At 41.2% G+C, this 16,999-nt stretch overlaps 1 protein-coding gene across 3 annotated transcripts in view; it reads left to right on the forward strand.

Annotated features, from left to right (window-relative positions):
• Positions 1-16,999, forward strand: part of lrrk2 (leucine-rich repeat kinase 2) — a 305,946-nt gene that overhangs the window by 274,308 nt on the left and 14,639 nt on the right. For all 3 annotated transcript variants that reach the window (XM_051934956.1, XM_028812383.2, XM_028812390.2), the window contains exons 45-46: positions 4,202-4,395; positions 6,423-6,495. In XM_051934956.1, coding sequence (XP_051790916.1) covers positions 4,202-4,395; positions 6,423-6,495 — 267 coding nt within the window. The remainder of the gene's footprint in view (positions 1-4,201; positions 4,396-6,422; positions 6,496-16,999) is intronic.

Raw genomic sequence — 16,999 nt, forward strand, 5'->3', positions numbered from 1 at the left:
AGAAACAGTTTCATCCCAAGAACTATAAACGCACTCAATCAGTCCATCAAGTGCTCATTGTAGAACGCTTTGTACTTATAAGTACAATTACCTCACTGTAAACTTGCGATACAGTTACAATATTGCACACCCTGAGCCACTTTATAAAGCACGTATTTACATATGATGACGATATCATTTTTAAGATGAAATGCAGCAAAATATGTTTATTATATTATACAGATAAAACTTTAACTTAATTTAAATAATCTATGTTGTTAATAATTAAACATGTTAGGGCACGGTGCCGCAGCGCTAGCAAAGAGCTAATGCTCCATTCACGGATTGTTCCTGCCTCACACTGTATTCTTGCTGGGGCTGGTGCGACACTGGAAGGATAGATGTACAGAATAATTAAACATGTACTATGAAGATATTTCAGTGTTCCTTAAAAGTTTTGAAGAATCGGCGTTCTCAGTTTACAGATGGCTTAACGTCTATTACAGAGCGGATTGGGTACTTGGAGAAAGAAAAGTAAGGACCGGAATTTGGGGTTAGTACGTTTGATAGAGACGGTACTGCTGCAATAAATTATTTCATCGAAGGTCGTGCACGGCACAGCAAGCATCTTGCGAGAGGCATGAACAATCACTGCACCACTGTGTTCCCATGTTTAATAACGTGCTTTAACTCCTATCATCATGAAAATGATATTAAGTATACATCTCAGTAGTTTAATTATTCAGAGAGCTGTATTATCACGAATGTAATGGATTCTGTGTCCAGTCGGAGGAAGAGAAAGCCCATTTAAGAAGCACGTAGTGATTCACACACATGGAGCACATACATAGAAGATCAAATACAAAACAAAGCATTTAATGTACTACTTTAGTTATGATGGGATTTGACAAACTAGTAAATTAAGCGATTTTAAGATGAAGTTCATGATGTTCTACTTCAACGACAAAATAAACTATGTGATTAAAATGGAAATTTCGAGATTAAAGTTGATATTTTGTGCTTTTTTCCCCACTGTGTGCCTATTTTTTTTTCTCTGTAAACTAATAAGCTTTCATATGACGCTCAGACAGTAGGCTATGACTTGCCTTTTCACGACAATTTTAATATCTGACAACTTCTTTTTTTTATTTCGGGCCCTGTGCAACTTTGTGCACTTGAGCTTTCGAGTTTCTCCAACATTCTGTCACTCGATCAACTTCCTTTTGTTGTTTATACCACTGTTTAAACCAACAAATAGTATGTTTTTCCTTGCCTCCACTTGGTATTCACTGAAATTCTTTTATTTCCCCCCGTGCTTTTGCCATTGCCTTTTCACTGAACGCTGAGGTTAAGGGCTATTTATATTTCTTTGCATATTCAAAGAGGTGTAATTTTGGGAGGAGTTTGGGGAGTGGCAGCAGGGATTTATGGAGTGGAAAAACATGGAAGTTGGCAAACGCACAGTTTTATGCATCTGGATTTTTTTGTGCATACGCACATTTCCACTTTTGTCCTTGCGCCATGTTTTAGTGTGAATTCTACGCACAGCGTAGGCCCCTGGTGTTTTATTTTATAGTCCAAGGTGCATGGGATGAACATAAAAGATGCCAGGACTGTTCCTTGTGGTGCTCCGGTTTTGCTCACATCCATATCAGAAACACAGTTCTTGAGTCTAACAAACTGCAGTCCGCCCGACAGATAGTCCATTATCCAGGACACCATAGGCTCATCCACCTGCATATCTCTAAGTTTACGCCTAAACAGTATGGTTTTGAAGGCTCTGGAAAAATAATAATAATAAAAAAAAAAATCCTCAAAGTGCTGCCAGCTTTGTCCAAATGAGAATAAGCCATGTGGAGCAGATAGATAATTGCATCCTCCACTCCAGTCTTTGTCCAGTAGGCAAACTGCAGTGGATCCAGGTGGTCTACCACTTTATAGTCCTGGACCAGCCTCTCAATGGGATTCATGATGCGTTGATGTAAGGGCCATTGGTCTGTAATCGAGGCCTGCCTTCTTAGGAACTGGAACAATATAGGATGTTTTCCAAAGAAGCAACACTTTCTAGATTTTCCTGACATGAGCTACATAGGTTTATGTACTTTCTTAATTTTCTCATAATCAAGTAATGTAATTTTTTCATTTCTGATAATTAAATTGAATTTAGTATGAATGAAGTATCATAGTCTGCAATAGTTTTGCCGACATGTTGGTCACTTACCTAAGTTTTCACTTTTTTTAAAATGACTTAATTTTTCAATTCATTATTGCCACAGATGAATTCTGAACTATCATATAAGGAGTTAAGATAATTTACCATGGGGTTTATTTGCAGTTTACCTTTACCTGCATCTTTTGTTTGATCTCTTTTTATCATTTTACAACTTAATCTTAGACCTGTAATTCTCATATGACATTCAAAATACAAATCTTTGATATTTTTTGTGTGATATAAGCTTAAACTACTAATAAATATTAGTGACTTCCATGAAAGCATATTTATTTTCTTCAAAACAAAAAGACTTTTGGTTTTATTTTCCTTTACTAGGAAAATATATTTGTATAGGTGATCAGTATTGTGATACATCACAGGCCGAATAGCCTAAGTTCAAATCCTGCCCTGGTGGTTTTTAGTAATTATGTTTACGTGCCCATACATAATCAGATTAGGATGAATAACCTGGTTAAGGCAAAAAACCTTGTTTCTTAATAATTGATGTTTATATGTGAAAGTAATATTCTGGAGTTCACCTTTGGCAAACCACTTCAACATCATTAAAATGATACCCTGAAAATTTTCTTATGTAATATGTTCACTCAAATTGACAATTTTTTTGTACTTGTCTGTTACCGGATTGCACCCAGCTAACTCTTTTCTGCATGGATGTGCAGTGGAGCCCTGCAAAGGATCTAGTATGTGTGTTTCTTGCTTTATACCCAGTGCTCCTGGAATAATAATATCCATCCATTTTTATCCATTTTCCAACCCATTGAATCTGAACACAGGGTCACGGGGGTCTGCTGGAGCCAATCCCAGCCAACATAGGGCACAAGGCAGGAACCAATCCTGGGCAGGGCACCAACCTACTGCAGGACACACACACACCCACACACCAAGCACACACTAGGGCCAATTTAGAATCGCCAATCCACCTAACCTGCATGACTTTGAACTGTGGGAGGAAACCGTAGCACCTGGAGGAAACCCACGCAGACACAGGGAGAACATGCAAACTCCAAGCAGGGAGGGCCCGGGAAGTGAACCTTTTAGGTATTTTTACTTAAATAAGATTCAGTATTGCGTTAGATTACTCCTTACTTTAAAAAGTAATCAGACTATACACATAACATTTAACATGTTACCCTACAGCTCTTGAGATGGTGTTGCTGAATTTAGTATTGTACATTCAGCTCATTATTTCAGACATTATTTGAGCCAAAAGAAGGAATGATTCAATCACCCAATCATGCATCTGGAGTGTAATTTTTGTACACCTCTACCTGTGGCTGGTAAAAGCATGTGGAAAGCAAATACATGCGACAGAGTGCAAGAGACATAAAAACTCCTTAACGGTAACTCAGTTAATTCAAGTTTTTACGAATAATTGGGTTACTGAAAATGTGGAGCTTGTGCTTTCTCTGAGTCTGCATGGGTTTTATTTGGATATTCGGGTATCCCAAAACTATCCATATTATGTGCAAGTTATTTAATGTTCTTAACAGGGCAGCGGTTTGTGTACTAGTCTGCTAAACAATGGACAGGCACAACTATCAATAATTTGTTGGTCCCCTATGATGGAGGGCCTAATTTGAAATTCATTGAGGGCAAATTTCACACAAATATTTGAAAGTTTTTCTACACACAAATAACAATAGACACATGGAATTATCAAGTAATGTGGTAGACGGTAGGACTCAAGGGACATTCAAAACGTGGCTCGTTGTTACATTGGAGAAATTAGGTGAATAGGACTGGTGATCTTGTTGGGCGGAATGGCCTTTTCTTGTCACAATTTTACTAACATTTGATGCTAGTAGTTCCAGCTTCTTGTGACTCTAAGCCGGTTGAAAATTAGATGAATGACAGGCTGTGTTTTACATTTTTGAAAATAATTTTCACACATAGTTGTATCAAATTCTCGCATTATTATTAAAAGGTTAATAGTTATGTAATTATTCAGTTGGTTTGATTTGCACTTTTAACCTATAATTATTCTTTTAGCCTGCTGCTGACTGTCTGATTACATGCCTCACACTTGTCCATCTTCCTGATGAAGAATCAGACTGGCTTGTCTTTGGTACAGAGTCTGGGAGGCTCCTGGTCTTCAGTGCGGATAACTCTGTGGCTAAACATGAATTGCAAGAAATGTCAAGTGCAATCACTTCTCTGCTTTTTTACTCTCATGCAAAACACAGGTAAGCTTTTTCATGTTAATATACTTTAGTTTGCAAGATAATTCTGTCTTTCACCCCAAAAAATGTATTTATTTAATTGTTTTTTTTCATTATAATCTTTACTGGTATTGTCACTGGGAGTTAAAATATTGTGGAGATCCAGTAGTATTTATTACTCCATGAACAAATTAACTAAAGATATTATTTTTTAAGTTATATATAAATTTCAAAAATTTCAATTTAAAATTACCGTTATAAACTACATCAGTCCCCTCATATCCTCAGATGATGCATTCCAAGACCTACCGCCAATGTCTGAAACCACAGGTAGTAGTGAACTCTATATATAAGCTGTTTTTCGTTTACATACATACCTATGATAAAGTTTAATGGATAAATTATGCATAATAAAACATTACTAACATTAAATATACTTGAGCTCTCTCTCTCTCTCTCTCCTTGTTTCAAATAAACATGTCAGAGCAGTGAAAATAATGTTAGACACAGAGGCACACGCCTACATGTGCTGGAACGCTCTTGGTTTTCAAAAGTTATGAATTGTTCATTTCTGGAATTTTCCATTTAATTTTTTCGGGCCACAATAAACCGCAAATAACTGAATCAGTGGAAACCGAATCCTCAGATACAGGGATTCTACTGTATTGCGAGACTACATGGCATACAATGTTCCTGTGTTACTAAGCATAACACTGTTGTCCATTGCTCTAAGTTAATGTCAAAAGCCCTTTAACTTGTTACATATTACATGGAATATTCAGGCCCTCCAGCTGCCTTTCAATCACACGTGTGGGACACATGCTTGCTTGAATTATTTTTACATTTATACTTCCCTCCAATAATGTCCTACATTTAGCTGATTTTTTTTTATAATCTATGAAGCAAAACAAGAACAATATACTGTATAACACTGTCTCCACGAAACCAAGAAAGTAAAATAAATAGGTAGTTCACAATCAGTACGTTTACAAGCACATACTTGGTTAAGGTGAATAACCCGATTAAGACAGAAACCTGATTTTTAGGCAAATAATCTTCTGGAGTTCTTTGGCAAAAAGCACTTACGTCATTAAACTGCACAACAAAAAGCTGAACGTCATCAACGGCCACTGTGTATTTTAACATAAGCATGATGTCTATGATCATTTTTTATGTTTAGTAAATATGTTTAGACAAATTGACGGTTTACTTATAGGTTTCTGTTACAAGTTGCACACAGCACATTCTTTTCTGTTTGGCTGTGCGACTGAACCCTGCAAAGGAGCTGGAATGTGAGCTTCTTGCCTTATACTTACTACTGCTGGAATAATAATAACACAGGTATTTTTACTTCAGTAAGATAAATATTGTGTTAGATTGTTACTTTAAATAGTAATCGGACAACGTAATGCATGTTTCTTTTATTACCCAACTGACTCTCAAGATTGTGTTGCTGAGTTTAGCACTGTACATTCAGGTCATCAACATAAATGTAGCTATTTCTTTAACATTGAGACATATTATTTCTGCCAGGGGAAGGGATAATGCAAATGGCTAAACATTTCACTCTGGAAATGTATTTTGTGGGTGCTTCTACTTGTAACTGCTGAAAATGTGTGCAATTCAAATACATGTGCAGGTTGACAAAGTTCAATGGATATGCTCCGACTACACATTCCTGGTTAAGGGTTTACATAGCCACATAATCAGTTTTCTCAGAGGCCAATAACCTGATTTTCTGTAATTGGAACAAGAGTTTACATGGCATTTCAGAAATAATGTTTCTGTGAATAATTGGGTTATTGAAGCGCATGTAAAGGTAAATGATTGTATTAAGATAACTGTATTGATTTAAAATTTTAATTTTAAAATAAATTTCCTGCTACATGACAAACTTTCAGTGTTAAATAACAGTGAATAATTAAATTCTGTCAAAATGAAGAATTGGTGTTTACATTAAACTACTAACATTAAATTACTATCCACAGGTGGCTTGTTTCAATTAAATATTTTTGTCTTATATTTCTTTTTGTTTATGCTTTTATTTTTAGCAAAGAGATTAATCTTCTTTTAGCTGGCACAGCAGATGGAAGTCTAGCTGTTTTTAATGATGCTGCAATCAAGGTAATTTATCGCTGTGTTCTTAAGACATTAGGTCTTGGTTATAGCGCTGGTATTTAATCGGATGTATCAGTAGTACTATGTAAGTAACTGAGTACTTTTGTGTATACAATGTTTGTTTCAAACCCCCCTCCTACCCCCTCTTTACTCTTGAACATGCTACAAATAATTGCGTGTATAATCTTCCTGCTATAGATCAGTTTTTGCTTTTCCTAATGGCTACACTGTTCTGTTTCAGCAGAGAGAATTTTAATTAAAGAATCAGAAGATGTAACATGTTCAAAAAGTCTTTTGCTTATCCATACATGCGTGTATAATGTGACCATTTATAGGGTCTCCCTGAAGACCCCAAGCAATGCACATTCCCAGGATATTCCGGATTGTTAACATGGTAATCCCTAATGCAAATATTATAATGTCCTCCTCCTCTATATTCTGTCCATGAGGATCTCCTTTTGTGAGCTGTGCAAGCATTTAACAGGCGAAGGTGTGCCATCACTACTGACTTGTGTTGTACTCAGGCCTTGAAGTGGGCCTAAAGGCTATACTGGCAGTTCCCAGTTTTTGCTTTATGAACTGGAGCATAGTGGTACATCATAGTCTGACTTTGAAGAGGACTCCCCAGTTTATGTATATAAGAGCGCTCATCAATACAATCTGGCTTGAATTTTGTACGATCAGTCATACATTGATTTACAGCTGACCAATTTGATGCCATTCATACTTATGGCCAGTGTTCCTTCTAATTTATTTATTTATTTTATTTTTTTACTGATGAGCGGGTGTGAATAATAGATAAGCTGATAAACTCTTTTGCAACAGATTTCTTCAGTCCCTTTACACTACATGAGCTTTCCCTTGTGAAATATTGATCAATCACCACAAAGCTTCAATAAATGAATGACAAGTTTTCCCCATGATGTAATGAACACCTTGAAGCCCTAACACGTGTATGACAAGCATGGGAAGTGTCCCCCATGAAGTTAACGATATATTGCAGCAAAGCACCAACACGTGAACAGTGAATGGTTTCCTTAGGCAAGAGGACTTTATATGCTGCTGCATGATAGGGGGAATGAGTGGCATGATAACAGCTGAACAGTGGTTCAATAGTAATGTATGTCACCCTGAAAAAAGGCTGCCAAGACTTGCATATCAGTTTTTGGTACTCCGTACTGGCAGTTAAAGTATGCATACCAGAGACCCTCAGTTGCAATGACCTGTACACTTTATAAATATAAAAATATATATAAATACAGACAATCTGACAAATGAAGCTGTAAGCTGGCACATGACTGTGTTTTACTGCATTGTGAGGATTAAGAAACTGACAGAATTTGGAGTGCTACGAGTACTCAAGAAGGCCGTTTGCTAACCATTTCTTCTATTGAGTTTCTCTTCTTACCTTCATCACTTCATATTTCATTTTCCTGTGCTATATTTCACTCTCTGCCAATCCCATTTCTCTGTGCAATTATGGTGTCAGCTTGAGCAGTGGCACTGTTCAGCTTATGTTATTCTTTTGTATTAACTACATGACACTTACCCATGCAATCAGCACTGAAGTAAAAAAGGAGGCACTGCCTAAAAATTACCTACTCACTAAATCTTTATTACTGACAAATATCGAGAAACAAAAGGGCTCCAGTTGGAGTTCGGCGCAGCCCTGTTGGCTTCCAAGGCTGCTGCGGGGGGTTGTGCTGGGAATACGGAGTCCTACTTTGTCGGGCTTCCACTTTACCCAGAAGTCCTCCCAGAACACACTAACGGGCCACCAGAAGTACTCCTGGGTGTAGGATAAAAGGAGTCTGGTACCTATGCCAAAGTTGGGTGGGAGAAGACAAAGCTTGCTGGAGGAGGAGTAGAGGTGGAAGAAGAGCAAGAGAGAGAGAAAGATAGAAGAAAAGAAAGTGTTGTTGCTGTGCTTTTGTACTGTGCATTGGTGTGAAACAGATTTGGGAGGTGTTTTCCAACAGCAAATGTGTGTTGCTGAACTTGTGTCCACATCTGTCTATGTTGGGTTTGGGGGAGCTGGTGCACCCCCTGGTGGCCACTCTATATATACATATACATATATATATCATTATAGAAAGTAAGATAACATTTTTTTAGGATGAAACATTTTATGCTAATCTTAACTCTTTTGTATTTGTGTGTATATATATATATTGTGATAATAGCGCTATATAGCAACCGACCCTGCAAAGACTGACATAGAGGCACGTGTAAAAACACAAGACTTTTATTTTTCTCCAGCTGGAGGGCACGTCTTCCCCATGAACCCCCCAGCCACAACACAGTCCCACAAGCACTTAATACACACAACACAATCTTTCCTCTGGCACCACCACTCCTCCCAGGCAACCTTGTCCTCTTCCTCCCGATTCTGGCCCCGAGTAGTGGTTGCCGGCCCTTTTTATAGCCCACCCAGAAGTGCTCCAGGTGCTTGATCACCTGCTTCTGATTGCACTTCCGGGTGGGGCTGTAGAGTAGTCCAGGCCGGGTCAGGGACCCATGTAGCACCCCCTGGCGGCCACCTCAGATCCCAACAGGGCTGTGGAGAACTCCATCTCCCATGGAGCCCTGCGGGAAACTGAGGCACCATCCTCAGCCAGGGAGGTTGCCACCAAGCGTTCCAGGGGAAGTATTGAGCAGTCCATGATTGCTCCCCAGAACATGTGTAGAAGGGGCATTTCTGCCATAGCAAACCAAATAATTCGACAATTATACGTATATGTATGTATGTAACACTTGTCGAATTATTTGGTTTGCTATGACAGAAATTGCAACTGTACATTTAATTTCATCCACAAAATAGTTTTATTTTTAGAAACACTGATTTTTTTCATTATCCCTTATATACATTTCTCTTCTGGTTCGTCCTGCTTCCACTTCAAAACCATTCCCACAAACACGCAGCCAACACGGCATTTCTCGTTTCCTATTCGTCCTCTCCCAAACCCTTCCCCATGCTGCCTGCGGCTCCTCTTCAAAACTGGTCTCGCCTACACGCAGCCGACATGGCATTTCTCGATTCCTGTCCGTCCTCTTCCAAACCCTTCCACACGTTGCCTGTGGCTCCTCCTTCAAAACCGGTCCCGCCCACACGCAGCCGACACGGCATTTCTCGATTCCTATTTGTCCTCTTCCAAACCCTTCCCCACGCTGCCTGCGGCTCCTCTTCAAAACCGGTCCAACCCATACGCAGCCAACACAGCATTTCTCGATTCCTATTCGTCCTCTTCCAAACCCTTCCCCACGCTGCCTGTGGCCTCCCATACACCTTGCTATTTTCATTATGCTGCGACAGTTGTTTCCTAAGCCTTTGTTATAAAATGAATAACAGCATCTTCTCTGTTGACGGGTTTTTGTACAACGTCATCTCTATTCCGGGATCCGGCAACTGCCTGTTCCTATCAGTGGGTTATTTCTTGACACAAAAGGTTGACGAAGGCAATGCACTCTCACTACGACATAGGGCAGTAGATTTCGTTGCATCACATTGGGACAGATTTGGAGACATTCTTCCTGTTGTTCTTTCCAACGCAAATCGAGTTATCACAACAAGTCAGGAGTACTATCAATACATGACAACAGGTAAGAAGGCGGTATCGTGGCAGCAGAACCGGCACTAAGCTAAAAATGAAGCGGCTTGCGAGAAAGTGGCGTTTTAAGCCTTCGGTGCCTTCTGTTATTCTGGGGAATGTGAACTCAATCTCAAATAAGATCGACGAACTGGCTGCGCTGGTGAAAAATGTCAGAACCTTCAGAGAATGCAGTTTGTTGTGTTTCTGCGAAACGTGGCTAACTAACACCATCCCAGATGCTAATGTGGAGCTACCCGGGTTTAGCACAGTTAGAGCGGACAGAGACGCAAGTACCTGTGGGAAGCACAAAGGAGGAGGACTCGCTCTCTATGTTAATACACGGTGGTGTAACTCTGGACATGTTAAAGTCAAAATCTCCACTTGCTGCAGGGATATCGAACTGTTGGCCGTAAGTCTGCGACCCTATTACTTGCCCAGAGAGTTTGGACACGTCATTGTTGTCATCGTGTATATTCCTCCTCGGGCAGACGTGGAGATAGCGAGTGACATCATCCATTCTGCTGTTGCTAAGTTACAAACGCAGCACCCCGAGGCACTTGTGCTAATCGCTGGAGACTTTAACCATGTGACGCTGGACAAAACATTACCTGCATTCTCCCAGTATGTGGACTGCAACACCCGGGGAAATAAGACTATTGATTTACTGTATGCAAACGTTAAAGACGCATACAGTGCCACCCCGCTGCCTGCGCTTGGGAAAGGAGATCATAACCTGGTTCTGCTTCAGCCTCACTACAAACCAAAAGTGAGAGTCCTACCTACAACCACAAGATCATTCAGGAAGTGGACCCCGGAGGCTGAGAATGCTCTGAGACGATGTTTTGGAACTACAGACTGGGATATCCTGCAGGGATCACATAGTGAGAACATTGAGGAGGTTGTTGACTGCACTACTGACTACATCAACTTCTGTATGAACATTGTAGTTCCAGTAAGAACTGTACGCTGCTATGCTAACAACAAGCCATGGATTACAAGTGACATCAAGGGCCTTTTGAACCAAAAGAAAAGGGCCTTTAAAGAAGGTGATCAGCATGAGCTCAAGCGCGTGCAGAAGGAACTCCAAGTCCAGCTCAGGGCGGCGAAAGAGCAGTACAGGAGAAAGCTGGAGCAGAAGTTGCAGAACAACAGCATGAAGGAAGTGTGGGATGGGATGAAGATCATCACTGGCTGCAGCTCAAAGCGGGGTACCACCATTGAGAGAGACGTGAAGAGAGCAAACCAAATGAACATCTTCTTTAACAGGTTTGACCACCCTAACCCACTCTCACCTCTGAGTACTGCACTCTGTACACATCCTTCTGCTGATACCAACATAGGAGAGACATCCCCACCCACAATTACAGCAGCTCAAGTGAGCAGAGAGCTGAGGAAACTTCGTGCCAGCAAAGCAGCAGGTCCAGATGGAGTATCGCCACGACTGCTGAAGGTCTGTGCATCAGAGCTGGGGGGTCCTCTACAGCGCATCTTCAACCTGAGCCTGGAACAGGGGAAAGTCCCGAGGCTTTGGAAAACATCTTGCATCACCCCAGTCCTAAAGGTATCACGTCCTGGTGAGCTGAATGACTTCCGGCCTGTCGCTCTAACATCACATGTGATGAAGACCATGGAGCGGCTGCTGCTTCACCACCTGAGGCCACAGGTCCAACACTCCCTCGACCCTCTGCAGTTCGCATACCAGGAGAAGATGGGAGCGGAAGATGCCATCATCTATATGCTACATCGATCCCTCTCCCACTTGGACAGAGGCAATGGCACTGTAAGAATTATGTTTCTAGACTTCTCTAGTGCCTTCAACACCATCCAACCTCTGCTCCTTAGGGACAAACTGACAGAGATGGGAGTAGATTCATACCTGGTGGCATGGATCGTGGACTATCTTACAAACAGACCTCAGTATGTGCGTCTTGGGAATTGCAGATCTGACATTGTGGTCAGCAACACAGGAGCGCCGCAGGGGACTGTACTTTCTCCGGTCCTGTTCAGCCTATATACATCAGACTTCCAATATAACTCGGAGTCCTGCCACGTGCAAAAGTTTGCTGATGACACTGCTATCGTGGGCTGCATCAGGAGTTGGCGGGAGGAGGAGTATAGAAACCTCATCAAGGACTTTGTTAAATGGTGCGACTTAAACCACCTACAACTGAACACCAGTAAAACCAAGGAACTAGTGGTGAATTTTAGGAGACCCAGACCCCTCATGGACCCCATGACCATCAGAGGTGACTGTGTGCAGAGGGTGCAGACCTATAAATACCTGGGAGTGCAGCTGGACGATAAATTGGACTGGACTGCCAATACTGATTCTCTGTGCAAGAAAGGACAGAGCCGCCTGTACTTCCTTAGAAGACTGCCATCCTTCAACATCTGCAGTAAGATGCTGCAGATGTTCTATCAGATGGTTGTGGCGAGTGCCCTCTTCTACGCAGTGGTGTGCTGGGGAGGCAGCATTAAGAAGAAGGATGCCTCACGCCTGGACAAACTGGTGAGGAAGGCAGGCTCTATTGTTGGCATAGAGCTGGACGGTTTGACATCCGTAGCAGAGCAACGGGCACTCAGCAGGCTCCTATCAATTATGGAGAATCCACTACATCCATTAAACAGTGTCATCTCCAGACAGAGGAACAGTTTCAGCGACAGACTGCTGTCACTGTCCTGCTCCACTGACAGACTGAGAAGATCATTCCTCCCCCAAACTATGCGACTCTTCAATTCCACCAGAGGAGGTAAACGTTGAACATTATTCAAGTTATTGTCTGTTTTTTACCTGCATTTTTTTATTACTCTTTAATTTAATATTTTTTGCTGCTGGAGTATGTGAATTTCCCCCTGGGATTAATAAAGTATCTATCTATCTATCTAACATCTGGAGCTTATGGTGGTGGAGCTGAAATTCAAGCTCTTTCAGAGATTCTCCATGCTACCATTGTCATTTACTACTAATATGACCCCAACATCCTGCCTTGCATTTACAATTCTGGAAATACTCTCTTCATTTACCTTCTGTACTCAGGACAACTGGACAATGGCCACTATGAAGCCCTCCTACCGATTCCGATCATGTCTTCACAGCAGCATATAATGTCTGATAACACCAACACATCAGTCCTCAGTCATTCTTCTCTTCCACAAAACACTACAGTTTCGTCTACTTGTACAGTAATCCCTCCTCGATCGCGGGGGTTGCGTTCCAGAACCCCCCGCGAAAGGTGAAAATCCACGAAGTAGAAACCATATGTTTATATGGTTATTTTTTTATTGTCATGCTTGGGTCACAGATTTGCACAGAAACACAGGAGGTTGTAGAGAGACAGGAACTTTATTATAACACTGCAAACAAACATTTGTCTCTTTTTCAAAAGTTTAAACTGTGCTCCATGACAAGACAGAGATGACAGTTCCGTCTCACAATTAAAAGAATGCAAACATATCTTCCTCTTCAAAGGAGTGCGCATCAGGAGCAGAGAATGTCAGAGAGAGAGAGAGATAAAAGCAATCAGAAATCAATAGGGCTGTTTGGGCTTTTAAGTATGCGAAGCACCGCCGGACAAAGCAGCTTCAAGAAGGGGAGCAATTTAAAGGTAGTCTTTCAGCATTTTTTTAGAGGAGCGTCCGTATTGTCTAGTGGTGCGAACAGCCCCCTTGCTCACACCCCCTCCGTCAGGAGCAGAGAATGTCAGAGAGAGTGAGAGAGACAGAGAAAAACAAACAGTTAAAAATCAATAGATAGATACTTTATTAATCCCAAGGGGAAATTCACATACTCCAGCAGCACCTTACTGATACAGAAAACAATATTAAATTAAAGATTGATAATAATGCAGATAAAAACAAACAATAACTTTATATAATGTTAACGTTTACCCACCCCGGGTGGAATTGAAAAGTCGCATAGTTTGGGGGAGGAATGATCTCCTCAGTCTGTCAGTGGAGCAGGATAGTGACAGCAGTCTGTCGCTGAAGCTGCTCCTCTGTCTGGAGATGACACTGTTTAGTGGATGCAGTGGATTTTCAATAATTGATAGGAGCCTCCTGAGCGCCCGTCGCTCTGCCACAGATGTCAAACTGTCTAGCTCCATGCCAACAATAGAGCCTGCCTTCCTCACCAGTTTGTCCAGGCGTGAGGCGTCTTTCTTCTTAATGCTGCCTCCCCAGCACACCACCGCGTAGAAGAGGGCGCTCGCCACAACCGTCTGATAGAACATCTGCAGCATCACAAACTGCCGTTCAAGCTTTTAAGTATGCGAAGCACCGTGCAGGAAGCATGTCGCTTGACAAACCAGCTGCAAGAAAGGGAGCAACGTGAAAGTAATCTTTCAGCATTTTTAGACGAGCGTCCGTATCGTCTAGGGGTGCGAACAGCCCCCCTGCTCACACCCCCTCCGTCAGGAGCAGAGAATGTCAGAGCAAGAGAGAGAGAGAAAAGCAAACAATCAAAAGTCAATACGTGCTGTTTGATCTTTTAAGTATGCGAAGCACCATGCGGGAAGCATATTGCTTGACAAAGCAGCCACATTTAAGCCCAGCAAGGAAGAGAGCAATGTGAAGGTAATCTTTCAGTGTTTTTTGAGGAGCAGAATAGCCCCCGTGCTCACAATATATTTGAGGAGTTTTATTTAATAGGTAATACGCGCTCTGGTTGGGTAGCTTCTCAGCCATCTGCCAGTAGCGTCCCTTGTATGAAATCAACTGGGCAAACCAACTGAGGAAGCATGTACCAGAAATTAAAAGACCCATTGTCCGCAGAAATCCGCGAACCAGCAAAAAATCTGCGATATATATTTAAATATGCTTACATATAAAATCCACGATAGAGTGAAGCCGCGAAAGTCGAAGCGCAATATAGCGAGGGATTACTGTACAACCTTCCTCTGCGACATTTGTAGTAAACCTTTCAAAACAAAATCCAGCCTTGCCAAACACAAGAAAATTCACTGCAACGACAAATTGTTTCAGTGTCACACTTGCACAGAACGTTTCACAACGCAGAACTATCTTCACAAACACACAAAAATTCACTCCGCTGAAAATTACCTGACTCCCACTTCAGTAACACATTCTTCCAGTGCAATTCCTGCAAAAAAACTTTTCAAACGCGAACCTCACTTGCTAAACACAAGAAAAGACATTCTTCCCAACAACTATAAGAGTGCCAGAAATGCAATAAGAAGTTCACTACACATGATTGTCTGACTAAACACCACAAAACTCATTCACAACTCTTGCAATGCGACATCTGTAAAGCACTTTCCAAACCAAAGCAGTCTCAGCAGACACACACAATCCTCTTCCTGTTACCACAGATGGTACTTCACCTAATTTCTGTCTTCCCGTCCAAGAGTACGACATTGGGACTCCAGACCAGCAGTGCAAACAATGTCATGCACTATACTGGCCTGCTGAGCGTAATACATCCAACAAGTACTCGAGGTTCTGCCACAATGGTAAAGTAGCTTTACCACCTTTGCAGGAGCCACCTGTGTCTTTACAACAACTTCTTACACAGCAAACATCAGAAGCTAAAAATTATTGTGAACACATTCAAGACTACAGCTCTTCTCTAGCGTTTGCTTCCATGGGTGCACAGATAACTCAACCTCCTGGCCACGGACCATACTGTTTTAAAATACACGGGCAAATTTATCACGAAATCTCTCCACTATGCGCTAACACTTCTACCTCTCCAGGATTTGGACAGTTGTTTGTTTTTGACACAGCACAAGCTACTGAAGTATGCTTACAAAATAAAGCAAACTCTGCATGCAGCGACAATTTACTTCTCCAGCTAGATTCCATGCTCAGAACCATCAACCCCTTCGCTAAATCATACAAACACATGCATGAAATTGCTCAGTCCAATCCAACAGCATCAGTACAAATGGTTTTCAAGGAAAACCCTAGGCAGGATTTACGACGATACAATGCCCCGACATGTCACACCGATGTTGCAGCGATTTTTGTCAGAGAAGATTGTACATGCATATGTTAAAACAGAGGGCGCGCATCTCAGCTATCTCAGATTACATCAACAAGATCTGCGTGTGGAACAATACAAAGGACTATCAGACGCACTGCAAGCAAATGCTGAAAATAACAACGTACATGTAGGCAAAATGATCATATTACCGTCATATTTCCAGGAAGTCCAAGATACATGCAACAAAACTATCAGGACGCCATGGCCATAGTATTTAAATTCGGAAAGCCTGATTTATTTATCACTTTCACATGTAATCCTGCTTGGCCGGAAGTTCTACATGCACTGTCAGATACCCAAAGACCAGAGCACAGACCTGATATCAGTCTTCAGCCACTGTCAGTTGTACGTGGCTTTTTCTAGGGTTAGATCTTTCGACTCATTATCTGTCTTCTCCAGCAAAACACCTATGCACAACTGCGTCTTTCAATAAATATTTATTTCTTCTTGATTTCTGAATTCCTTTCTCACCATTTTCCGTTCCTATTCTTACACCGCCGTATGCTACGGCGGGCGTCGGCTAGTTACAGAAGTATTACTACTGCTCTCTCTAAATTGTTTTAAAGTAAAACCAGGGACCACTCTGCCCTGCTCATGCTGTTCTCGGGCAGCTGGCTTTTGTGAAATGTTTTTCAGTTATTGAAGCAGTGATTGTGCACTTAAATTAGATTTTACTTTTCTAGAATGGTTAAATAAATGTTTTGTTGTGTGCACAGAAGATAAGAAAAGTGCAATATGCAGTATACTAGCAACACTGAATATTGGGTCTTTAATCTAAATTAGATTAACAGAGGCAGACCTGCTTAAATGGCTGTTTCAAAACACCACAATCTTACTTAATGAAACACCACAATCTTACTTAATGGAAAAGCTTATAAAAATCCTTTTGCAATTGTGTTTCCATCTTTATTTATTTATT

The sequence above is a fragment of the Erpetoichthys calabaricus genome, chromosome 1 (genome assembly GCF_900747795.2).
Source record: "Erpetoichthys calabaricus chromosome 1, fErpCal1.3, whole genome shotgun sequence".
Classification (NCBI taxonomy): domain Eukaryota; kingdom Metazoa; phylum Chordata; class Cladistia; order Polypteriformes; family Polypteridae; genus Erpetoichthys; species Erpetoichthys calabaricus.